Source organism: Dicentrarchus labrax, unplaced genomic scaffold, assembly GCF_905237075.1.
Source record: "Dicentrarchus labrax unplaced genomic scaffold, dlabrax2021, whole genome shotgun sequence".
NCBI classification, from domain to species: Eukaryota; Metazoa; Chordata; class Actinopteri; family Moronidae; genus Dicentrarchus; species Dicentrarchus labrax.
The window spans coordinates 7,413,669-7,441,061 of NW_026136705.1; the positions used below are offsets into that span (position 1 = coordinate 7,413,669).

At 41.4% G+C, this 27,393-nt stretch overlaps 1 protein-coding gene across 5 annotated transcripts in view; it reads right to left on the bottom strand.

Moving 5' to 3' along the window:
* robo3 (roundabout, axon guidance receptor, homolog 3 (Drosophila)) overlaps positions 1–27,393 on the bottom strand; it is a 161,525-nt gene that overhangs the window by 14,058 nt on the left and 120,074 nt on the right. For all 5 annotated transcript variants that reach the window (XR_007884984.1, XR_007884983.1, XR_007884985.1 and 2 more), the window contains 12 exons: positions 23,260–23,384; positions 19,345–19,516; positions 14,939–15,144; positions 8,453–8,534; positions 7,239–7,407; positions 4,486–4,652; positions 4,264–4,385; positions 3,914–4,130; positions 3,204–3,328; positions 1,520–1,706; positions 639–881; positions 11–50 (listed from right to left, as the gene is read on the bottom strand). Coding sequence is in view for 1 of the 5 variants with exons in the window: in XM_051401444.1 (XP_051257404.1) it covers positions 11–50; positions 639–881; positions 1,520–1,706; positions 3,204–3,328; positions 3,914–4,130; positions 4,264–4,385; positions 4,486–4,652; positions 7,239–7,407; positions 8,453–8,534; positions 14,939–15,144; positions 19,345–19,516; positions 23,260–23,384 (1,855 nt within the window). In the remaining 4 variants the exon portion in view is untranslated. The remainder of the gene's footprint in view (positions 1–10; positions 51–638; positions 882–1,519; positions 1,707–3,203; positions 3,329–3,913; positions 4,131–4,263; positions 4,386–4,485; positions 4,653–7,238; positions 7,408–8,452; positions 8,535–14,938; positions 15,145–19,344; positions 19,517–23,259; positions 23,385–27,393) is intronic.

Sequence of the window (27,393 nt, forward strand, 5' to 3'; positions counted from 1 at the left end):
ATTGAATTACCTTCCATTGAGTCCTGATCCCTCTCCATGAGGGAAGCCAACTGCAGGAGACAGAGATAAAGAGAGAATGATGAGGTGGAAGGGTGAGCTGACTCATGGATGTTACATTTTGGTGGCCTACTTGGGGACACTGCTTATATTATCCAAGATCAGCTGTTCTCATTACCACAGAAATCTTTCCAATTCCCCTCACTGGAAGAGTCCATATGGTACAAATACAAATGTCATAGCACAGAGAAAACTAAATCATGCATTTATGTTTTTCTGAATTGAGGCTGTCATAGGCAAGTGATACATCTCTATAAGCAAGTATTGCTTCAGTAAATAGACTTTTTTGTAAATTCTACAATAGGACCTTATGTACAGGATGTAGTCAGAAATAAACATAGAGGTGTTAAACAAGTACTCAAGGCCACATTTAACCTATGAGAGGATTACGCTGTGGCTATTTTTCCTGTTGCTTCCAAATGTATTTAACTGTGAAATGCCTTGGGCTACAATCTGAATGCCACTTTGGGTAATTTCCACTACTTCAGGCACAAGTGCAAGGTATCATATCAGACAGCAGACAGAGACAGCCTCGGGTCAGTAACAAAATATCACCTCCCACCGCAACCATTCTTTCTGACCTGCTGGCGTGTATGCAAAGGAGGCAGTGTAGTGGCTCAGCTCCTTCCTCTTCTTGCGCCGGCAGTAGATCCAGACGCTGAAGCCCATGAGGATGACCCAGCAGGCCCCGCCGATGCCAGCGATGAACGCAGGCTGCTTGACCACGTCGGTGATCTGCTCGGCCAGACTCACGCTGCTCTCCTCTCCGCTGTCGCTGGTGCCGCCGCCGCCGCCTGGCACCGAGGGCTGTTCAGCTGGCAGCTCTGGGGGAAAGAAACGAGAGGGAGGAGGGCAAAATAAGATGACAAGGACGAACTGAGGAGAACAAAAGATTATTTTACCTTTTTCTTTCTTGACCTGTCGTTTTATTCTTTTGTTTTTAAAGATTGAGCAATCGAAAAAATCCCAACCATGTATATTGAGAAACATTTATAATACACGAATGAGCCTAAAGCAGTTTTATAGAAAGTATAGAGATAAGTAGTCTAGAGCAGGGGTTCCTGGTTTTACATGCTCCCTGTCAAATTCTGAATACAGTATATTTCCTTGATTTTATTAATACAACTGTTTGTATCACATTTTACTGCCACCCATTCAACAGTTGTTTCGCTCAAAACTGTCCTCATGGTGGCATTAGAGGAAAAGTCAGAAGATCACCAAAATCATTAGGATTTATCCTCCATCTGATAGTTGTTGAGCTATTTCAGTCTGGACCCAAGTGGTGGACTGACACACAGACAATGCTATCACAGGGCAACCCTGCGTGCATGGCTAAAACAATTTTTTTAATAACTAAATAAACATTCTGATATTTTAAAATTAGTTAATTTGCCCCACAGACTAAAAATGTTAGTTTCTCTTGCACATCTCCATCTTGACCCCCATCTCCTTCTGGACTCACTGATGAGGACGGACACTGGCTGACTGCGGGTGCCGATGCCGGCGCTGGTCACTGCCGCCACCTCCACCTGGTAGAGCACGCCGGGCATCAGGCCTTTCAGCACCGTGGACAACGTGTTCCCGTCCACCGTCTTGTTGATGTAGTAGGGCGTCTGATTATCGCCACCGCCACTGCCCACACACCACACCTTGTTGGGACACACAGAGTCGGCACTGAACGTCTTGTTATGCAGATCATCTCGTGTTTTTGTGATTCTTTTAGATCTTTGTCAGTCTGTGCTCCTCAGTTGAGTGTATTTGCATTTTCATTCTCTGATGAAATAGTTAACTATAGTCTGCAATTTTTGATCTGTTCAAAACGACATCAAAGCATACTGGATATTTCCTGTGTTAAATGTACAGTAGTCATTGAACTTGACTACTACTTGACCACTTTGAAGTCTTAAAAACACGGCCCTTTTCTTTTCCTTTGACAAGGACTTATCTCTGCATGTACACTGACTGAACAAAATATTAGGGTCATCTTCCTGAGATTGAATTGCATTGTCTTTTTTGCCATCCACAATCCTCCTATCACCCCCATCTTCGTTCAATCTACATCGTTTTTTTGTGATCAGTATAAATGTAATTATGGAAATCTCATTTTTCTTAATATTTTGAAAATGTGTGGAAATGTCTTCTCTGTGTTAAATGCAGGGTTCGTATACCTTCAGCAACTGCATTTTATCCAGTTAAAAGGTTTAATTGCATAAAAAGATACCATATACATGTAGTAGTTATTTAAAGTGTCAAAATATCCTTTGGTGCAACTATCCGACCATGACTGCTATTTTGAAGACTTTAAATTACTTTAAATCAAATAAAATTAATTTTGCCATATTGTACAACCATTTGTATTTATATTTCCATCGTAATATACAAACAAACAACAACAGACAAAAAACTGTCTGACATACATTACATACATCTAATATACATTTTATGAAATAAATGGTGCGTGCATCAAGAAACGACCACTTTCGACTTTCAGTTGAAATTCAAACACAGGAATTTGTATCATATAGCAGTTTGCCAAGGCCCAATGGAAGCAGCAAGCAGAGCTGTAACTCTAAATTTGCAAAGAAATAACCCATTTAACGATTTGAATATAACGTTGTATGACCTCAAAAGTTATTTCTACAAATATATATTTGGATTATAAATTTCAAAGTGACCTTTTGTGAGAAGCTAGCATGTTTATCCTCACATGCTATCATATTGTTAGTATAAACAGTGAAAAGAAAGTTGTCTTAATACCAACAGCAATCAATGCACATTGTCACTTTGTCCACATAAACTTTAATTGTATGTTTTGATCACGATTATTTATTGCTAGCTAATTTCCAGATTAAGGGATTATCTAGCTATGAATAACATCTGAAAATGCCAGGAGTCAGTAGAAATATGATGTTTCATTTCAAATATTAAAAGATTTTTGGTTTATATGAGTGATTGTGTGGATGAAATGCTACCAAGCCTACCAAACCACAGACACAACACAGTTACAATTAAGCATTTTCCAAACTTTCAACTTTGTACAAACCCTGTGTTCAGCTTTGTTTGTTTAGTGCATGTTGCCTTCAGATAAAACACAGTGACACTGCTCATGCATCACATGTGACTCAGCTCGGCTGAGGTGTGTTTACCCTGTACTCCTGGATGATGCCGTTCTGCATCTCGCTGGGTGGAGGCTCCCAGGAGACGCTGATGCTGGAGCTGTTGCTTAGCTTCACTGTTGCCACTGTAACAGCTCTGGGTGGGGCACTGGGGACTGTGAGAGGTGGGGGGGACAGCATTCATATCATTTCATCAACATCCTTACAGTGAGCACAAAGCATTTAAACCGCAAAAAATAAAATTGCTCAAGGCAATGAAAGTGTGGACCTATAAAACACAAGTCGAGAAACATGAAAGTGAGCTGTAGCAGGAGGGGAAATGAAGTTTTATTGAGTGCTTTAAAAAGTTAATAATGTTTTTTTTGCCAGACTAAGCTACTCAGGCAGGTCGATCCAAAGTCTATAAGTGCTGACGGCAAAAAAATAACGTCCGCTCCCTTGTTTTTAATCTAGAGTTTGCATCAAGCAATACAAACCTGCTGTGAACCTCAGGCTACAAAAATGGCGGTGTGGAGGCTGAATTTAATGAAATAGGGATCAATATAAATGAACCCAAATTGCGGAGGATATAAAATTAACCCCAAAACGAGATAACATTACTGAGATTCATGTGGTGTCAGACAGGTTAATGAGCAACCATTTTCAAGGCCTTGCAATGTCAAAGAAAACCTAGTTTATTTTAAAAGGTTTTCTTTGAATTTTGGTGCAGACATGTTTCAGAAGTCCCCAGAATTAAATACCTTCTTCTGCGGTTCGAACCAGTAACGTTCGGCTGTCCTTGCCCTGGAATTCATCAAAATAGGGACGGATCTTTATCTCGTACTCGGTCCCTTTGAGCAGGTTGGTGAGGACGGTGCTGCGCTCGGAGGGGGCATTGATGTCCTGGAGGAGCCAAATTCCCCCACTGGGTCGGTAGAAGAGACGATAGCCCTGGACGTACTGAGACTGGCGGTCAACCTTGATGAATAGAGGGGTGACACAGGGAAATTAGAAAAAGGTAAAAGAGAGGAAAGCTGGAGGTGAAAGAGTACATTTTTCTGTTCCCTAACCCCTAACGAAACCCTCAAAAGTTCCACAAAGAGCCACTCACCGTCCAGGATACTCGGATAGAAGCTGTTGTCGGCGTGATGGGATCTTGCAGCTGGACAGCCACCTCACCCAGCTCCCTCTGCACCTGCCTGTGGTCCACTCCCTGACCCGTGGGACTCACATCTGAGAGGAAACACACACATGTTAACTTCACCTCAGAGTGCTGCCACCAGTGCATTAACATAGTCGTGTTTTATTTGGCGTGAGAGAAGTGCAGACTGACCTTGAGTTCTGACAGGCTCAGAGATGGGGCTCGGGTCACTCAGGCCATAGGCGTTGACTGCTCGGACGATGAATAGGTAGATGGTGTTAGGGAGGAGGCCGGTGATTGTGTGCGTTTCTATCTTGACCATGTCTGCTACAGTCTGCCATGTGCTGCCTGCTGATTGGCTGTGAAAGGATAGAAGAAAGAAAGTATAACAATATGGTATCATGATATTTACTGATCACCAACTAAGATGACTTTTGTTCAGCTTTGCATGGATTTTCATGGCTGCTGCTTGCACATGTCATGTAAGCAGAGGTGGAGCTAACTTTGAATTATTAAGGGTGTAGCTAATTAACCTTGCTAGGCAGCAGGACTCATGAGATCACACAAGAACCCATTTCGCTTGTGTCTGAACACAGTGACTGTTTGCTTGACCACAACAATGGCGGCTGCTAAATCATGTATCAGAACTGGAGAGTATTTCTTCACAGAAAGAGGAGCAAAGAATGACGCTGAAGACTTTTCTCGACGGAAAAGATGTTTTTGTTCTTCTCCTGACTGACTTCAGTCAGAGTTCGTTATATAGTTATATGTTTCTTTGACCTGATTAGTTCAAGTTTGACTGTGACAGGTTGCGATCACACATATGCAAATGCAGCTGAAAATGTGGGCAGTGATATAGAAACACATGCAATTGCTATAACATTGGCATATATTTGCCAATGTTGATTTTGTGTATGTGTGACTGTGCCCATATACAGGTGGTTCATCCAATCACCTGCCAAGTATTTTTTGAAAGTGGCTGCCCTTCTCCAGTGCAGATTTCCCAGATGGTTCGAACTAAGCATCTGGCGCAGTCAGTTTAGTAACTAATTATTCATTATGGATTCATTTATTAAATATTTTCTCAACTTATGTATTGGTTGTAGGAAATACTGAGAAATGCCATCATGCTTAGCAGAATTCAACCAAGAGTTGGATAAAACAACAAATAATTTGATGTGTTTTGTTTGTAAAATGTGTGCAGTAACTAGCAGAGAAAGCTGTCAAATAATTGTTAAGGAGTATAAAGACTGACAGACAACACACTAAAGACTGTGTGTGTGTGTGTGTGTGTGTGTGTGTATGTTTCATACTGCATCCAGGACTGCTTTGCAATGCTGATTTGATACGCAGCTACACAATTAAACAATACATGAGAGGATTTCCAGATAGCAGCATCTATTTTTGGCTTCCTCTAATATTTCTTATCTGGTAAACAATAGCAGATGTGAGCAAAGTCACTCGGTTCAGAGTTTGTGCTCACTAAGAAGATCTCCTCCAAATGATACAATTTGTTGTCCTGATGAATAATGTAATGAGGCTTGTACGAAGGCACAGCTGCCAACAGGAAATGAGGCCATGTTCTTAGCCTTGTGGCACTCCCCCAGATGCATCCGGCTACCCCTCAACCCGGCTCCATCTTCCTCCTGTCCATCCCCTTTTTCTCTCCGAATTCACCGTCACCCTGGCAGAGTGGTAGCCACAAAGGCCTCCGCAACCATTTGTTTGACACTTTTAGATTTTCCCAAAGGGTATGGTGGAGGTTTTGTGGTGAAGCGTCAGTGCTGAACTGCACAAATAGACCAAAGTGGAAAACGACTCACAAATACTCATCTCTCGTGTGTGAGAGCGACTGCCCCGCCGGTGCTAGATTCAAGGTAACTTTGTGCAAGGCTGCAAGGATGCAGCCTCACCAGGAGAATGGAGAGCCTGCCTTTGTACATTAAATAAATACTATTACACTTTGCATATACACACACACACACACACACACACACACACACACAGGCCCCAACCCTGACGCTTCCCTGTGCTCTTACAAACAAACCTTAGCACCTCAGGCATGAAAAATGTTATTGCAAACATCCCACCGGCCCCCTCCAGCTGCTTTATAAAGAATCAGTTTGCGTTACTCGGAAACGCTCTGTTGCTGCCATGGGCCATGGTGGACGTCTGGATCTGATTAAGCTCTGCCGGTGTTCCCCTCTTTATCAAATTGGAAGGACACATTTCCCCAGAATGCTGCCTCTCTTCCTCCTTCCATCCATCGAGCCACCCATCCTGCTCAGCTAAATCTACTTTGCCCCGTAATTAATCCAACGTGGACTTCCTCTCAGGTGGCAGTACCTGAAGGGTTCTACTGAGGTACATTCAGGTTCACTTCTAGATTTTGAGTCTAGATTAGCCATGACAGACAAGAAAGACCATAGAGGCTTTTCACATGTGTTACTATGACCAGTGTGCATGTGTCTGAGCACAAGTGAGGTTTTGATGACTTACACTATGTCATCCATTTAAAAGTTATAGCTGACCAAACTGGTCCGTAAAATTAAAATCATTTTATTCATTGAACTGATTTTTTATGTGTTTTTTTTTTTTCTTTTGCATGTGAATTTGAGTTTTCAAGGTCTAATAATAAATAATAAATATGGTGGCTCCACTCACTTTAAATAGCAGCAAACCGTGAAAGAATTTCATTAGTCTGGGCTTTTGCTGTTACAAAATGTAAAAGTTTTCTATTATGACAAGACGAATACTTTTGCATTAAAATTGCCAAATTAAATCGGATAAAGACATCTAAAGATATTCAACACAAGACGAATACAGCCTTGACTGTTAAATAAAGAGGAGGAATGAGTTGAGGAAAATCTAATAACAAACAGGGGAAAGAGTGTGTCCATTCAGGCTCTGGGACCTGCCTTTGATGTAGATCTTGCGACACTCACCTGAAGGCCTCGATGATGTAGGAGGTGACGGCGGCTCCTCCCTCGTGCGCGTTGGGCTGCCACGTCAGAGAGACACTGTTCTTGGACACGTCCGTGACGATGGGTTTGTGCGGAGGTCCCGGCAACTGGAAGGGCTCTGTGGCCTGAGCGACTGACGAGTCTGCGCTCTCTGGAGTGGTGGGGGGAACAAAGATGGAGGCGATAGAGAGAAAAATAAAAGCAGAGAAAGGACGATTAGATTAAACTGCAGCATCCGCCTTCAGCATTCCTGCTTCATAATGTCCTGTGTGTAATCACACTAATGTTGATTGAACATTAACATCACCGTTGCTACAGGCTGACTTCCTCACTTCTAACAGGCTTTAATTTAGCTTTTCATGACAATTATAAGATCTTAACTAACCGTTACGATGCTAATAGTCAAATAACAAACTAAGGTGCCATCAGAGCAGCTTGTTAAGTCGTTATTCCTTCGTTTAGTGCCACTAATGAAATCTCTACAGCTTGAAATATTTTACGTACTAATGCCTGATGGGTTGTGGAGAAAATAAAAGGGCACAGCCTCGCAAAGTGCTGTGATTCAGTTGACAGTGTGCGCTGCAGCAGCAGCCGATGATATAGCACCAATATGTCTGAAATGATTAGCACGTTGTAAGCCTTTATTCATCACCAGAAATGCAGGGGTTGGTAGTAAGGAGTAACAAGTAATGCACATGAGTAAAAAATACTATTTATGTTCCTTTTTTTAAACTGGACTAACAACTGGAATAACAACCTCTGCAGAAAACAAAACTGTTCTGCACATTCATGCACTCAAAGACATTTATATCTGCAGTCTGCCCGGTAACAGCCTTGGGACCAGCAGGGGTTAAGTGTTTCAATTAGTTTCAGCTACTTGTTTCATTCGAGCAATGAAATGGTCACAATCTTGTTACTTGGACATTTTACAGAAAGATCACACACTGAGAATTGCTTCTTATCTGCAGTCACGCTTTAATCTATAACTGATAATTAATACTGTTCATTAAAGACAGTAAAAGAGTTACACAGTGACTTTTCCAAAGTTACCCTAATTAATAGAAATAGACAAGCATTTTCAGACACTTCTTTTTCCAGCTGAAAAGGGTTCTTTTTAATCGTATATCTGTGTTATACGTTGCCACTTCACAGAGCTGTCATTTGCATGTATTTAACATCACGCAGAGACAATTTACCTTTGACTGTGAGCACTCCACTCCAGCTCGTCTCTCCACTGGAGCTGGAAGCCAGGCAGGTGTAAACCCCAGAGTCCGTTTCCTGGCAACAGTAAAAACGTGTATCATTAGTTTAGTGTGTGTGTGTGTGTGTGTGAGAGTGTGTAGGTGTGTGTATGTGTATGAGTGAGACCGTGATACTGTGTTAATGTACCCATTACCAGTGATTGAGCCTAAATGTCATATCTCTCAAACCAGAAATGTTTGTACTCAGAATACCGAGCAGGGGGAAGTTGGCGTGGATGAAAAGCTGGCAGAACAGAGAGCTGCTATTCACACAAAGCCGACCGAGTGACTCTTTTCCACTTTCACATCAAAGTAAGATCGGCTTTTTAGTATCAGTGCGAAGCAGCTCGTAGCTCCCGTCGGTGCCAATATGTTTAAAAAGTGCATCTGTAATGCCATCGCCTTTTGTCTTTCTGTCTTTTTCTGGATGGTTACAGCAGCGTGATGAGGTAATGAAAGACACCTCTCACCTCTGCAGGCACGGAAATCACACAGCATCATATTAAAACCCTCATCCTACCAAGAGGGTAGCCGCAGACCCTAGAGGTGTACTTTTTGTCATATCTCTAAGTGCTTTACTCTATCATTCCAATTATATACAGTATGAACATTTCATGTCAATGTCATTATTATCTTGGCCAAAATAATTGCAATGCATGGTATTATCATACTTAGTCATACTTCATATTTTTAAATTGGCACCAAAACAGTTAGCTAAGAAACACATTGTATTACAGATAAGCCCCTCAGATGTTGTTTATTTTGGAATCCATACTGTTTCCACACATCCGGTTTAACTGTTTTTGTGTAGGATACAGGCCTTCGGCCATGGTGACAGACTTATCAGGAAATCAATATAGGACTGTGTACAAGTCACTGTGTTCCTAAAGACTTTGTGTCATTGTTGTTATTTTTAAGGAGACAGACAGATTTCCTCATGTGCTCTGTGGACAACCCTAAATACTGCTCCTGCTAAGGTAAGATGATGGTCAGAGTCAGAAAATACAACATTTCATAATAAAAGGTTTAATGACTTTCAAAACAAATGTTTATGTTCTATTATACAAGACTGTAAAACAGTGTGTCATGCGTTCAGAGCATGATCAGGACTTGGTGTAAGGGTGGGAAAAAGCACAAATGTAACAATTTTTGAGGCTGCAGATGGATAATCTGTTTCCATTTGACATTTACATAACTAGTAATGTTTTGAGAAGAAATAAGTTTTATCATGTTGGTATGATTGGTTATTCTCTGGCTCCCCAGGAGGTCAGTGTGCTGGTAGGATAAGGGTTAAGAATCTAAGATGGAAACGGAGCACGCACTGCCGACAATAGGGACAGAATTACTGATGCATGGACAGATATAATAACATAAAGATGAAAATTTTAGTCCTTAGACAGGTGAACTTTACAAGCACACGGGTGCTCATGGTAATGCAAATGGTTTCATTTGCATGATTTGGATGTGAAGTGACACCATGAATTTTGATATATCATCCCCTTATATCCCCACCACTAACTTGCCAGTAATGTTATCCAATCTTATCCAATCTTGGCCAAGATCTCTAATAAAAACACAGCTTTTAATCAAACACATTGGGTATGTTTATATAAATGTGCTCATCATTACCTTTCATGCTTCTCTTGGGCATTTTTTATTAACTGCATATGAATATTTTCATTAAGCCCATCTAATTAACTGTTACTACTTTGGACATTTTGTCAACTGCAGTTACTTCAGTGTTTTTCATACATGATATACATTCTCCGTGGACCCATTTGAAGCCGAAGCTAAAGTCAAGCTGGTGGCTTTTATGTTCCTCCTCTGATTGCTACACGGTAAAGGAGAAGAGTTAAAGAAAGGATCAAAGGACAGAATTTTAATGACCAGCTCGAGGTCTAGAAATTTCTGAGGAGCCAGTCTTTACACTCAACAGCTACTTAGCATTCTGGACAGGCTATGAGTAGATGTAATTAAGAGCTGTGTGATAAATGTGCCTGTGTATGTGTGTGTGTGTGTGTGTGCGTGTGTGTGCGTGTGTGTGCACATGTGAATGCTGGCTATTACATTTTTGGGGAGGCAAGCCAAAAGCTAGACGGGCTGTGAAATTGCTTACAACAGAGGGAGATGTTGGGGGTCTCTACACTGGGGAATCTCTCAATGTGACACTGAGGTAGTAAACAGTTCGCCTCTGAACACGTTTCTGTCGCTTCAGCTTCACTGCTTCAGGTCTTTCTTTGTTTCTTTCTTTGTTTCCTGTCTTTTTTCTCTCTTTCATTTTCAGTTTCAAAGACGCGTTCAGAAAGACAACAGCACTTTGTGAAAAAAAGTTGGCTCGCCTCACCTTCCTCACCGCCTTACCTGAGACAATATGCCACCACCAAGCCCCCTTGTTGGCAACTATTACACCAAGAAACATAGCAATTCACCAGCAAAGGGAGGGAGAGACAACTGCTATCAAATAAAAAAATTGAAAATATTATATATTATATAGATTTAACATGTTGGTAAGTTTGGTAGAAAGGGTACACATAATGCGTGTCAGTGAGAAACTGACATAGCTGTCCACGTAAAAGTCCTCAATGGACCGGGTGGAATTTATGCAGAGTAATGTTGTAATTGGTGTACCCTGCTGACATACATAAAGATCGATGATGTGTCTCCACTTCCTCCCACTGTACGAAAATCAAACCAAAATATCCAGATATGGCTGCTGCCATCTTATGCTGGCTGCGTCATTCAGGGGACAGAGGAGCTGCAGTATTAAGGACCCGCCCATACACCTGGGCGACTCAATCGCGATGTGAAACCCCATTTTTATAGCTTCAAGTAACAAATTAATTAAATTAAGCTGTCATGTATTACATCTTTTATATACAGTCAATGGTTTACACTTGCATTACTGACAAGCTCTCGCACAAGGCTGCAAATGTCATAAGTCTGCAAATCCTAATTTCACTGAGATGCGGGTTCTGATGATTTTAGGATTTTTTCTGCAATGAAGTTACAAGAGAAAGCGAAAATGGCAAAACTAGTTGCAGTTTTTATCGTAAAATTCATTAGAAACCAAAGCTGAGAGATTAGTCTCACCAATTTAACACAACCGTGTTTTTTTACAATCTAAACTCTACAGAGTAGGTGTAAAACTAGATAAATTATAGTGAGAGTGTCTGATACCTTGGCTCAATTTACAGTACAATGTGAGGGCAAAGGGACTGACTGTATTTAATGTTAACTGCACCTGTGAGGGCTGCCAGCTCTCTAAATAGCTCTCCTGTTGCACTCTGTGTGGTTGTACAGGTGTGTGTGGGAGTGTTACGGGGGATTTTAATTAGTTTTTCATCTATTTTGCTGCAAGATGTTTTAGTCTTCTGTAGTTCATCAATTGACATGCAGACCCAATCCACGGCAAACACAATCAGCCTTCCCTTATTCACTTATTCTGCGAACACAGCCCACATTACTCCCATTGAAAACCTTATACATTATGCAGAGGATGTGCAAGACAGAACCTATCATGACTAATGCCTCTCTGAGCAGCGGCAACATACTCGGCCATCCTCCCCTCCCGCATCAGGGCCAACTCATCAGTAACGCTGACAGAGGAATTACTCAGGCCTAAGTGGCTTGTCAGAGCGTCCTGCAGGACACGGGACAGGTGACTCTCCGTCCCATACAACAGCCCTCGCTGCTCCTCCTCTCTTTCTATAGGCCCTGACCTTGAGTTGACCCGTGGGCGCGTCTGTCTGAGGGGGTAAAAAGCGGCTCCCCAGATGGTGGCGTCTGATCGGTGGATGGGGAATCGGCAAGGAGGGCGGGCGGGGCAAACAGCCGAGACACCTGACTATTAATCAAGGCCGGCAGCTCTGGGCGCTGAGCGAAACAGATTGCTGAAAAATGGATGAGGCGAGAGGCAGAAGAGGGGAACAGGGAGGGTGGGAGGGAGGCTAGGAGAGAGGATCTCCAAACTTGAAGAGGCAATCTGTGAATATTTATTTATTTATTAGTTTGATTTCATCTTTGGCATTTGGGATATTTCTGCACTCGCTTCCCAGAAATCTGCCGGTCAAACAGGGTGATGTGAACTTTGGTGTCTTTCTCCTTTTCTTTGTCCAGCACCTGCTTACTACCCTGTTAACACGGGTATCAGCCGTCTGCACAATAGTGCACAGAAGGTTGATAATGATGTCAGATCCTTTTTTGTGTGGGTGCAGACGTGGAATCTGATTACTGACTATAACACGTGTATGCTGGGATTTAACGTCAACACATGAACTCGATTTCCTGCTTTAACCTGATTACTCCTGGTAATCTGTCTTCTTTTGTCCACACAGTCCTTCTATCACTCCTCAGGCTTTGTTTGAGTTCCTGTTTCCCAACTGTCCCCCTCTCTCTCTTCCCTATTTTACCTTGCCGTACCCGCACACAACCCCTACCCCACACCCACATCGACTGTTTAGCAGATTGGTAGCACAAACCTCTCTTTAACCCCCCCCCAGCACCACACACACACTACCCGTCTGTCCAGGACGTCTTGGCACCAGTGAGGGACAGCGATAGTGTGTGTCTGGCAGAGATCCCAGGGTAATGGCATCTCCTCATTGCCAGGGTGCGAGGAACAAACCGACCATCTGTCCCCCTCCAGGGGCCCAGATGAAATCGACTTATTTATACTGATTATTTCAGGGTTAAATGTGTTTTATGAATGCTGATTTCACTTTTTTTTCGCTATAATGGAGTTAATTCATAGCAGAGCTCACATAAAGGGATGTTTAGGGATGTTTAAATTGAAAATGTTATGAAAAATGAAAGGTTAATGAGTTATGTGTGCTTGGGAAAAGCCAGACTGACATTGATTTCATTAGATGATCAAATCAATATCTGAGAAATCTTCTTCTTTTTCAGTGGCATCCACTTTTTTTGATAATGAGTCTCCCAGTTTAAAGGAATTTTACAGGAGTTTATCACAACTGTATTCTTATGTTCGGAGCCTTGCCACCAGTTGTTAATAGCTGAGATCTCGAGCCATGTCGATAAAAATGAGTCTGAAGCAATGGTAGAAATGAATTTGTCCAGTACAGCAGGTTTTTGACCAAACACCTGCTTAACTAATACCATTCCCATCAGCTTCAGTTGTACTTTGTGTTTTAGTGCTAATTAGCAAATTGTTAACACGCTAAACTAAGATGCAGTGTCATTGTGAGCATGTGAGCATGATCACAAAGCCCCACTGTGCCTAAGTACAGCCTCACAGAGCTGTCAGTGTGGCTGTAGACTAGATTATTACAGTTTATGGAAGTAAATGACATTGCAATACAACTGCAGCATTTCTGTGTAATTCTGGGTCTCAATTCTTTGTTTTAGTAATGGACTTTGACATCATTGACAAGCCAGAAAGTGTACGGAACAACTCCTCAAATGAAACAAACAATCTCTACAAGTAATCTTGTGATCTTATCTCTGAATTCCAAAGCCATAAATACTATTTGTTGTTATGTTTGCTGTAAACCAATAAAATCAAATGCACCATCATGACTAAAGGGCATGTCTTTTCACTGTGTAGAGTCTGATCAAATGGAACCAGAGTCTACAGAGAACTTTAACATGCTGTTTGACAGCTTCAAATGGCTTCCGAAGCATAAGCACTTCCAAGTTGGTGCTCTCAGCTGTCAAGTCAGTGCCTTTTATTCCCACATGACGCGAATGCAGCATAAAATGTACTACAGGCTTCTGACTCCCAACTATTTCTCCTTCTATCCTCTCCTCTCACCCAGCCTCCTGCTCCTCTGTCCCTATCTCTCTCTCTCTCATTCATCCAGTCCTCACTCTCAGTGATGTATTGAGGATTTAATTACGAGTCTCAGCGATCGTTAATCATTGAGAACCCACAATCAATTAATGTGCGAGCCTCCTCGAGTCTTGCGGAGGCTGCGGTGACCTCAGGTGCTGCTTCGTACCCAGGAGGGAATTCTGGGCAGAAAGGATTTCATTAGCATGGAGTAAGATGGTGCTAACGACTGCTAATGGCCTTGCATGCTCATTATCATGGTGATCACGCCTCGGAGATGCGGTTTTGCTACATTCCCCACCACTCCTCTCATAAAAACTCATCATTTGAGTCAACCGTAAAAATGTCCTCTGTTTAAGTGCTTCATACTTTCCCTGTAATTAAAACTGGTGTTTAATCACATGGAATATGTATATCTTGCATGAACTGTGTCCTGTTTGATGTGCAAATAGTGATACATGTAGATGGTGAATACATTTATTTAGGTGTGGTGCGACGGAATGAGTTATAAATATACAATGAATTAAACTAAGTTGAAGGTCATCGCAGAGAAGCTGTGAATTTGAAAGTCAAAATGACTAAAGTCTAAATAAAAAGTTTGCTGTATCATTAATGAATGGATAAACTGTGTTTGCAGTCTTTTGTTCAAATACCTGGAGGTTGGTAATTTGGAAGGTGCCGTTTTCCATCAAGCTGATTCGACCGTCATTTCCCAGGATCCTCTGCCCGTCTTTTTCCCATTGGATGCTGGGGATGGGGTTGCCCATGATATGGCAGTGCAACTGGGTGGTGGAACCAGGAGCTAAGGTGTGATTGGCTGGCCCCTGGCGGATGATGGGTGGGACGCGGTCCGAAGGAGCTGTAGGAACAGAGAATGAATTCAAGTTAGTTTTTGAACTTATGTTCCTGTAACTTTGCGAGGCAGCTGGTCCGCAAGATCCTGAAATCACCAGATCATGCAAGAATCCAAGCTTACCAGGCGCTTGTGTGCGACCACAGTGGTTTGGACCGATCAGCGTCCTAGGAGGAACTAATGGCAGCTATGGCATGAGCGTGATTTAATGTGTGTGATGGCATAGATGCTGCCAGCATCAGTTATACCAGAACCTCATTTAAATAAGAGCAAAGAACGACACTGAAGGCTTTTCTCAATAAAAAGATGTTTCCGCTCTTCTCCCAACTTGCTTAAGAGTTTGACTATGTTAGATAATTTGTTGATCTGATTGGCTGAAGTTTATCGGTGATAGACGGAGGCAGAGCATTTTTTTAAATCGCACGGCCTTTTCCAAACAGTTTCCAATGAAGACTTCCCAGATGTGTTACAAACCACCTAGCACAGTCAGTGTTAATCAGTGTTTAAGTTCTATTCACTGTAGAGCTACTGTATGTACCACATTGTATTATTTGTCTATATTATCTACATGGGCAGATTGAAACTCGAAAGCACCATCAGACATTCATCATGTAACTACCCATGGCCTTAAATGTGGTGATCATCAAGTACTTTCACGGTCAGCTTCGTAATGGTATTTATTGAGGTCATTTGAAAGCTCAAATATTTCCTGCAAAAACAAAAATCATGTCCAGAATAACCACAAATACCTTAAACAAAAGCATTAATAATAGATCAGACGTGGTCCTTACTAGTAGCTTGGTCTTAGTGGCTATGTCAAAACCTTTACAGACTTATACGAAACCACATCATCCTGTCCAGTACAGTATTTTCCACTCTGACTATCCATCAGAACAACAAAAAGCTACAGGGCTATAGCTGTTCAGAAACCCCATTCTATCCAACCGTCACAGGTTGAATGGAAATATTACATCTCACTTTCTGCTTCAAACTACCTGTTAAACTATTAGCCTCGGTTGATATGTTTGATGTGTTTTTCAGTTTGTTACCACCGTCCTGGAAGCCATAGTAAATATGCACACAACATGAAGTCCACTGTTTGCTCTTTGGGGTAACAACTCCATGTTTGACTTTGCCTGCCCTGCCATGTGCAATGTAAAATGTCACTATAAGAGAACATCCACTCCCAGAGGCTCTCAAGTCCACCTCTCTCCGGTCCTGCCCCAGTTCAACATGCAAATCGATGACATAGATTTTTCTCAGGCAGGAATGCGTTGATACAGTTACCTTCTGTCAGAGTGACGATATTGAGCAGTGCCTCAATGAATACTGTATTTAATATTTATTAAGGTTCAATCATCTTTAATCAACACCTATTTCCTTTTTACTACATGCATGTGTTTGTAGTGTATAAAAACACACTTTTATTCAATTGTGACCAAAAACCAAAATATGTGGACCTTTTCACATGTAGTCTATTAGTAGTATAATGCAATGAACACTTTGTGAACAGCGAGACAATGTTATGAAGTTATTTTATTAGCTTGAGGTAAAAATAAATGAGGCTTCACATCAGAGGTAGGACTGCCTAAAAATACAACATTTTCACACCACATCCGATTTTAATGGATTTTTCTCTTAAAAACAAACTACAAAGACACAACCCATCTGTCACTAACTATCACTATCACTGGGGCCACTTCTTCTCACATGGGACACCATGGGAAAATGATTCTACACATTCTGTGATGAGTAACTTGGGGCTTGTTTGCCTTAGCAGCTGTGTATATATAACATCCGTAGTTTCAATCTTCAGTCGGTTTTTGCATCGCTTTAAAAAAATGTAATTCAATTTTTTTTCAAATTATCCTCCAGCTCCTAGGAAAACGTTTTACACACAGGTACATGTCCCTAGTAGATGTGCTGCTGCTTGTAACCCATAGACACACTCACTAAATAAATGTCCTAAAGTGCAGGGTTTTTTTCCGGAAATCTGATCTGCCACACCATTATCCTTACCTCTTCCACTCAACACTGTCTTTCAGAGGCTGTATTGGGCTTCCTTTTAAAGCTAAAGTGAAGATACTAGTATCATATTATACTAAATGACCAACCTTGACCAATGATCTCAGGATATCTGAATGAAAATGGGTACCCACAAGTCGCCCCTTTGCAGACATGCCCACTTTATGCTAATCCCATGCCGTTTTGGGCAAAAACCATAAAGTTTGAATGAAAGTGAATTGCATAAATTGGGAAAGCTGAGACACACAGTCAAAAAAGTCTGTAAACGGCCCTGCTGAAGTTTAAGCATGCTTTCACTTGACCTTTGTGCACCCACAGCCTTCCTAACATCATGTTGCAGCCACAGACAGACATCACCAAGAAACTCATGGACATATATGGCTGCACTCCATGTCTGCACGTCTGTAAGTTCAATTGTAAATGTAAACACTACGGTTTCAGTGTTGCCAGCTAGCAGAGTAATGCTTAGTTTAGACAGTCAGAAAATCCCTGCACATTTGTAAATGGTCATGGAAAGGAGCTGGAGACTGTAAATCAAAGTCCCTGGTTTTCTTTCCTTTTATTCTTTGCTCGTAACGAACTCGCCACGTAGTGACTGAGAAAAATAGAACATTTCACTCAACCGACCGTTTGACATTTGCTTAAAGACAAGGAGAACACCCCCATTAGTATTCTGCGGTGTGGAAATCTCTGATATCATCAGCTAACTGAAGCTAACTGAAAATGTGAAACGTCAACACAGGACTTAGTGTAGTTTGAGCTGAACAAAACCCCTGTTTACTCCCTGGGATGGGAGGAAGGCTGGGTGGGAGGGAAGCGTATGCTGCAGCGGGGTTATTTGCATAGAACTATCACCAGTTGTCCCTATTGATTACATCAGATAAGGACTCCTGCTGTTTGCTCATTTGGAGGAAGAATATTTTAATTTCAGTTGGATCTTTGTGTTTTCTCATTTATAACGCTGCAAATGTGTGGGGAGGCAAGGGGGGTTAAATCAGCAGATTGTGAGAGATGATTAATCAAATGTGAAGCTGAAAATGTTAAGTTTAAAGGTCCAGTTTAACATCTAGGAGGAATATAATATTCATAGGTATGTTTTCATTAGTGTATAATCACCTGAATATAGGACTCATTGTGTTTTTGTTACCTTAGAATGAGCTGTTTTTATCTACAGACGCAGTGGGTTGCCTTCCATGGAGTCCACCATGATGAACCACCATGTTTCTACAGTAGCCCAGAACGGACAAACCAAACACTAGATGGTTGCATTCACATTTTTCGTGGCCACTGCAGTTTCTCTTTCACACTTGTAAGGCAACTACACCACTAGATGCTACTAAAACCTACACACTGCAAAGGTAAGCAAATAAGTTGTTGTTTAGATCAATCTTTTTTTTTTTCTTTCATCTAATTAACAAGGGAAAGTTTCACAATTTTTCCTTTGGTTTAGTAAGAATTAATTATTAAACTAGTGAGTAAAACTAGCTGCAAGGTGAGGATACAAACATTGCAGTGGCAAATGCTAGTAATGTTTATAATAATGCCAAAATCATTTAGTTCACTACTGAAAACAAATGAAGGGTCATTCACTCACAACAAGGGTCATTTTGGCGGGACGTGCCCCTTTGTGGTTATGTTCCTATATAAACGATTAGACAAGAGATGCTGGCTATACAATGTTTTACAAAAGTGAGAAGGTATACAGTATAATCATATTGCACTCAATAATAGAGTGCTAGTCTTGAACATAAACAAAGCTAATACATTCATTTACAGTAAACGTGACTTCTTAAAATATATATATAACTAATGTTTCTTATATGTTGTGAGTAGAAATGGAACATTGTTTTTTCATAGTGCCATAAATACTATGACTCCTATTAGTATATAGTATACTATATACATATAGTATATCCCTAATTGAATACCCCAGCATGTTAAAGCTGCAGTAGGTAACTTTAACCCACAGCAGGGTTATTAGTTAAACATGCAGAATGATTAAACTAAGCATGATAATGCTAATGTGTTATTTTTAAGTAATTGGGAATACGATAAAAGTAGAAATGCAGAGGATAGTATTCACCCCAGACCACCCACTTTTCAAACTTTATACCTTTTTGTGCATTCGATCAACAGGAAAGACAAAGGTGTCAAGATATCACTCGTGTCTTGGCCACTCACCACTTTCCACCTCTAGCAGGGCTTTAGTCAGGATGCTGCCGGCCACACTAATGGCCTGGCATATATAATAGCCGGAGTCTTCGACTTGGACGTCGGCAATGGTCAGCTCACCGCTCAGCGACACAGAGAAACGACCTGACTGTGTAGGCTCCTGGATGGGGAACAGCAAGATCTGGAGAAGGATAACATCATGCAGTTAGTCTTATTTATTCTTCATAGCTTAACATACAGGCATTCATGTTTTGTGCTTTTCCTCTGTAGGCTCATATTGATAGAAGAACCTTCAAGCTACAACACAAACGACATTATGTCAATACCATAAGCCGCTCCACCTGCAGCTTTATAAAGATTTTGAATTTTGCAGCCGGACACAACATTAACTGACAAATGTAGCTTTGTGAAAATAAAGAAATAATCCCTCTCTATTATCACTTATGACCCACTAGAAGTATGTGGAAGTGTTGGTATCAGACCCTGTAGCATCGTTATCGCCGTCTCCCTTCTGTGCTCCCTGTGCGGAGGTGTGGGAGTGTTTATTTGTACTTTAGAACGTAAGCACTTGTGAAACTATCCCAAAATAACGTTTTGTTTGTTTGTTTCTCTGATTCACTGATTTGTTCTCGCTAACATCGCTCCCTCTCCTCATTCATTCTTTAGGTTTGTAGCTCGACCAAAGAGGCTCAGTCTGGGTTGCTCGTTTCCAAATGAGATCGTACTAATACTGCAATATTATGCCTTTAAGTAACACTATTCGAATGCAGCAGTGTAAAGAGAGAAAAAGAGAGACCACAGAAAGACATATGAACTACTGTCACTTAACACTTTACCTCTTTGTGCTTATGACCTCAAACTAAGAATACTTACAACAATAACCACATGAAATGGAGTCACAGAAAAAAGAAATCAAGCACATGAAAAAGAGACATGATGTGTAGGGATAGATGGAGGAACAGCAGCAGAAAGGATGAGCAGATGCAAACACTGGTTTCCCATTTAAAGATTAAGTCTGGCTTGCGGAAAAATGTCTATATTACACAACACTGCAAGAAAGGATTGTAGATAAAATGTGTGCACTCAGCATTTTTTTTTAAAATCAAGAAAACAAATTGTGTGCCTGTAAACAAACTCTTTCATTACATCTACATCCAGCAGCTGATACTCCCATCCAGTGGGTCAGAGGATAGGGTTTCAGGGCTTTGCTCAAGGGCACGTAAACAGGGAACGCTCAAGTTATTGCAAACCTCAAAGCTCAGAGCTGAATAGTTAAAATCAACATGTTGGATATCATTGCTCATAGCAACTTCAGCAGCATTAACTATTACAGTGATACACAACCTTTTGACATGCGTAACAGTTTGTGAAAGCAATGCACACCCAGACTAATACAAATATTTCACTGGCTTCACTTTCTAATGCAATACAATGCCACCAAAAGGGTTATTTTCCACAGATCTTGTCCTTGATCTTCTCTACCTTCCTTTTTCATTTGTCTGGATGAAATAACTGCATTTCCTGGGTATTTCACTGAAAGACAGCCACTATTCTCAACATGCTACCCACATACCTCCTCTCCTCCTCCTCCTCCCTTTCCTCCATGCTCTTCTCCTCTTTATCTTTCTCCTCCACTCTTGTTCTCCCTCTCTCCCACACACACACACACACACACATTCTCCAGGCCTCCTCCAATCTCACTCTTCCCCCTCTAATCTGTACCTAGGAGCCATGCTACAGGCACCCACGCACTCCCATCAGGCCTTTCAGCGCATTCCAACCAGGCTGCAATGCTTATCGTATGCTCGCCTTTCTCACACACATACTTATGCATGCCCCCCCCACCACACACACACACACACACACACACACACTTCTGAAGACACGCAGATCTGTGCAGACTCACGCTTTGGTGAATAATACCCTGTGTGGATGATGGGAAAACGAGGTGTGTATGAATGTGTGGTTGTGTGAGTGTGAGTCAGCCTGGCATTTAACTACAGCACAGAGTGGTGAAAGCAAAGGATGACAGTTGAGGACATGACAGAGAGAAGATGCAGGTTCTCTTTAAAGCACATGTATGTGAGTGGCATGTAGAGAAACTAGCGTAATAACAGGAGAAGTTGCCTTCGGGGCTCTGTTTGATATTTTTTATAAATATGGGAATATGTCTGTATATTTTAAATTTTAAAAATGGATGGATTAGACTAGCCTTCTTTTCTTTTTACTCAAGCGCTGTTTTTCTATGCTGCGCTGCTGATGTTGGCCTGAACGAGGCAGATCTGAGATGTTCTTTGTTTGCGTCAGACTACAGTGAACAGGAAACACAACACCCTCTGGATTGGCGGTTTTAGACTTTCAAGATGGAATCTGAATTTGAAATGAACTGCATTTTTAAGACTGTTCCCTGGGCTTCATTTGGACAACTGCTTTCACCCAGGCACTGGAACATGAGGGATCTAATGTTGCTGCTTTACACACTTAAGTTCACTCCTCTATGCCTCTTTTTATGTTCTATATATATATTTTTTTATACGTGACTCTGTTAACGGCTTTATGCTACTATGTTGGCCTCTTTTGTGCAAGAGATAATGCATCTCAAGATACTTCCTGGATGAAGAAAGACTAAATAAAGTATTTTAGTTTTTTGTGATAATCATTAAAGACAGATAAACCTTTGTAACTTTTAAAAGCATTTCCCAACACTGAAAATGAATACCACTGAATGATAATATTTAAATAAATTATGATACAATTATTAATGATCATAATTCATTTAAATGTTATCATGATAACAATATTCCGTACATCGTGGCAGACGTATTCATTTCAGTGTTGGGAAATGCTACTCTTAAATGTTACAACGGTTAATCTGTTTTAAGATTTCTTAGTTCCAAGTAGGTTCTCCAGTCTCCAAAAAAAAGGTATGGCTAAGTATGGCAGGGAAATAAATCAATGACATAGACACTATGGTAAACACAGCAGCCAATCATAATGTACTATTCAGGCCTGAATGAATGAATGAATGAGTTCAGTATGTAGTCGTGTTGTTTTAGACCAATCCGATTCCTGGAATCTGCAGATAGATGAGGGGTGTGTCTAATGATGGATGTAGGTAAAACCATATTTGGTGATGAATGTTGAAACATAGAGTTTTTATAATATAGTTGTTCTATAGTCAGAACCCCTATATTACCTTAACTGTACAGTGGAAAAAACACAGCTGGAAACTACTGCAAGATTGTGGCTGACCACAGACACAAACCCTTTGAAACACTTCCCTCTGGCAGGAGGCTGCGGTCTGCAGAGGAACCAAAACCTCACGCCACAAAAACAGTTTCTTTCTGTCTGCAGCTGGCCTCATTAACAAGGCCCAGAACCCCACTGACACTGACTCTTAAACCCACCCTGTATATATGCATTACATTAATGCACTCCCGTTTCCTGTACAGTTTTCTTATTTTTCTTATCTTTATTATTATATTTTAAAATTACTTTATTCTTGTTTGATTTTTGTGTGATTTGTATATTTTATGCACCATTGCACCAAGACAAATTCCTCGTATGTGTATAAACCTACTTGGCAATAAACCAAATTCTGATTCTGATTCTGTATATATATATATATAATAAAATATATATTCAGATTTATACAGCATACTCCTGTAAGGTAGCCCATTTGCAAAATACCATGGCTTCACTATTCCAACTCCTATTTATGTGATAGGGCAGACAGTTCCATCAGCAGTGGGAACCCTGGCCCTCCCTGCCACTCTAACCCCACTCTCCAATACACCTCCTGACAGACACAAATTGACCATGAAACCCTGATGGACGCCTCAGAGGGCAGAAGTAGAGTTAACCTCTCGCAAACAGATCGAGATTCACAGCTGACTTTAATACATGCCAAAGGAAGTTTCATACCTGGCTGCCTTCTTTTTGCCAAAACACGGCTGGTGGAGGGTTCCCTTTGGTGCCGCAGAGGAAGGTCACGGTGCGACCTGGAGCTGTGATCTGGTCCCGTGGCCGAACCACAATCTGAGGGGGCACTGTAACATAGATAGAGAGAGGGCACAATAGAGTTATTATTTGTGTGTGTGTATGTGTGTGTGTGTGTGTGTGTGTGTGTGTCGAGCGGGGTTAATACAGTGAGAACACGCCAGCAGTGACATTGAGTGCATTAAAGCGTGACAGGCCACCAGTGATGACAGCGACTCATAACTGACAACTCTCTCTCTCTCAGGCTCTCCCTGTCTCTTTATCTCGCATGCACACACACATTCACACACACAGCCTGTACACCTACCTGTATGGACTGTCAGGAAGCATAAAACTGAACAAATCTCTGCTGCCACTTACAAACATCATTTCTATCTGCTTGTTCTCACCTGTTTGTCTGACTTCTACAACACAGAAAACACATTCAGTGAAGGCCAAAGTGGAACAAATTTTAAAAGAATATAAAAGTTAATTTTTATGTATAGGCGACAAAGGTTTATCTGCCAAGCACAGGGAATTAACATTTTCCAAATAACACAGTTTAATATACGTAGTTCATCAAGGAGAAAATATATCAGCAGCCTTGTGGTTGCCTTTAACCCTCAGTTAACTACATTCAAATATAAATTATGTCCAAACATTCAATCAAGGTTACTGACTAATTACTCTTGATGAAACATTTTCACCATAAGAGATTTTGTGTCAATATAGCAAGTATTAAACACACTGTATCAAGGCGGGGCAATAATACTAATTATGTTTGATGCTTAACAGGCCAATCTTCAAACCCTAACCAAATATTTGAAAGAATCTCTTTAAGTAAAACACAGTTTTAAGCAGAAAAGACAATATTGAGGCAGCATTCGTCACACATAGTGGGTCATTGCTGTGAGTCAAATTGTGGCAAATTATCATTACTGATTCAAAACAAGTCAATTCTTTGAGAATCTCATCAAACAAGGCTCAGAGCTCTATAGCAATAAAGAAATAAGTAAAGCATCTCCTTTACTAAAAACCGTCTCCAAAGCCTGAGCAGAGTTTGCTTTTTGCTTCCCTTTTTAAGGTTGTACAGATTCAGGAACCATCTGCATTTCAACTGGAGAAATTCTCCGATACAGCCTAAAATGCGGTATCTGTCGATACCGCGTAATTTACTTGCTCCTGCTACTTCCCAGCAGTGTCCTGTTCACCTTCATCCACTAATTTCCATAGGTCTTTAGATACAAACAGGAATTGGCTAAGGGGACCTTTACTTCCTATGGTTCCTGGAACTATCAGGCCAAAAAGGGCTATTTGTTGTCTACCAGGATGGGAATATAAAATGGATCCTCTGTGACCTTGATTTGTTTGGCTTTAACTGATGAAGCACGCTATAGATGCTTATTGGTTAAGCTATAGGCCATGATGATCAGTCTCCCATTTTTGGATGTAGCCTATCAGAAAGGTCAGCCCAGAACCCAACGGAGCCTAAATCCAGGTTTGTGGGTCACCTTTCTGATCCCAGGCACCGAGCTAATCAGATGTCTTTGAACATAGATGGAGGGCAAGAGGGGAAGCCTATGTCCGTGTCTTTTTTTCTCTCTCTCTCTCTCTCTCTCTCTCTCACACACACACACACACACACACACACACACACTTCTTTGATTTCTATTGATTCTGTAGCAAGTGACAGGCCTTCCTCCACAGAGGGGGGTGTGAATGCATAATGATGCCCTCCACCAGTCCTAATTGATTTCTCATCTTCCCACCTGATCTCCAGCTTCTCCTTTATTCTCTTTCTCAATTAGCATTGAGACAAACAGAGAGAAGGGGAAGACAGGGAGGTGGAGAACCTCCCTCAGAACAGAAAGACAAACAGGACAAAATATTAAATGTAGAGGCACTGTAGAGGCTCCAGGGTTTGCAATCGGCTTGCCTTACAATATACTGTAGCTTTTTAAAAATTCAAATCCGGTGATACAAAGATACCTAGTGAGAGAGAAAAAACCTGACCATGACATGGTGCAATACCGTGATTCATAGATGCTGTCTCCTTGAGACTCTTTTCCTTTCAGTTTGAACACAACATAACTTTGCTTTAATGTGTCAACCCAAAGCAATTAAACTTTGAGAAATGCTTGCTGACATTAGTTACCTCTGAGAGGACCAGTTTCTTGTCTGTTTTGTTGAGTGGGTTAGAGTTCGATTGAGTGCTTAAATGAGGAGAAAACAGCCTGGAAACCAAGATAAACAGAGAGAAGTCAGCAGGTCGAGTCAGGAAAAACAGGCCAGCAGTTGAAGCAGATGAGTGTAAAGTACTGACATTTCCTCTGACATGATGTTGTTGCCGGGTTTGGATTGAGAATCACTGACTGCCCAATTTCTAGCCTCCATATTTGTGATTTACCTGCTCCCTGTAATCGCGCCACCTCAGACGAGTATGCAAGATTAATTTCATGCCCTGCGTACACATTTTATTTCCCTACCTTGGGAATTAGCCTGCCCTTTGCTTTCCTATAGACTGCTTCCACCATGGGCCCCTTCACACAGCAGGAGTGGATCCATGTGTCAGCTGCGGGATGAATCACATCTAAGAGGACTTTGGCCAAAGTGGGCAGGGTCATGTCCTGGGATCAAAAATGCACCCCCCACTAACACTAAAGGTCAAAGCCCAAACATGCTCCCAGTGCTTTGGATGTGAACCACAGGGTGGAATATGGGCCTGTGGCACTGAACCGCTGCTTTCACTCCCAGGTTCCATTAAGGACAATAAGGAGAATAACAATGTTTGTCAAGACTGATGCAAGGCATGAAATATTAAAGAAATGACGTGTAATACCCACTTCTTATGTAATGTAACTCCCGGCTTGTGCACATACAGATGTGCCGAACACACACAGGAGAAAAGACACCACATCAGAACACCATGCTAAGCAGGCGGTTTGACAAAAACTTGTCAACACCTGAAAAATCTTCCCCTCGCGCCTCACACAACGCCATAACTTTGACCTAAATACAGTGACAGCTAGGAATATTCAGGCTATTAAAATGCCGTTTTTGGTGCGCTACACAGCCCTGTCTGGAGAATAACAATGTTTGATTTGAGGAGGCAAGCCGGCACATCGCCTGAGGCTGTAATAAATAATTAGCAATAATGGGTGCACTCGACGCGACACTGAGCTTTAGATTTAGGGCAGGGAGAAACATTAACATCCTCACATGGGATGGAAACGGGGAGATGGATTGTAACAGAGCAGCTGAAAAATACATGACAAAAATCAGCAAACAATGCCTGAATGTCATAGAAGCTATTTGCACAGCACATCGCTGGTACAGTAATTTAGTATTCTGGGATGCTGGCTTTTAGGTATGACAACTTTTGTTGTTTTAAGTGCCCTTAAAAAAAGACAGACACTGTATCTGCTTATCAAACACCATGGCACTTTAATATTCCAATTTTATGAAATATATAACTGGGTCTGCAAAAATGATGTCACATAAACTGATAAATGCAAGAGGTAGTGTCAAGGTGGTAAATTTGGGAACGTCTAAATAAAGAATAAAACACTCCAGATAGGAATTCAAAGGCGCCTGAAGACTTTTATATGCTGGATATTGCCAGAGCTGGAGAACACATAACAAGGCTAACGCGCCAAGAGGGAGGCAAAAATAGACAAGGGCTGCAAGTTAGATTTCCACAGCTTTTACGTTAAGAACTGTCAGAGTAAAGGAGGAAAGTCTGGACTGAGTGTGAAGTGCTTGGTCTCTTTGAATGTTTGTGTGTGTTTCTGTGTGATGGGGACCAAATGTTCTCTTAAGGATGTGAAAAATCCAGTCAATTGAAGAAACATGGCCAGTTACTTTTTAGGTGGTGAGGGGTACAATTACTGTTAACACAAAATATATGTGTGTATGTGTATTATGGTCCTGCCATGGCAAAATTAGGCTGTGGTCTTCTTAACGTGCATGACATCCAAAGGTGATCAGGCAGGACCAGCCAGAGGGACTCCCAGGAACAGTATACCGACACTATGGAGCAGGTTCTACACATTATCAAGTTGGGCAAAGGAGAGCAAAAAA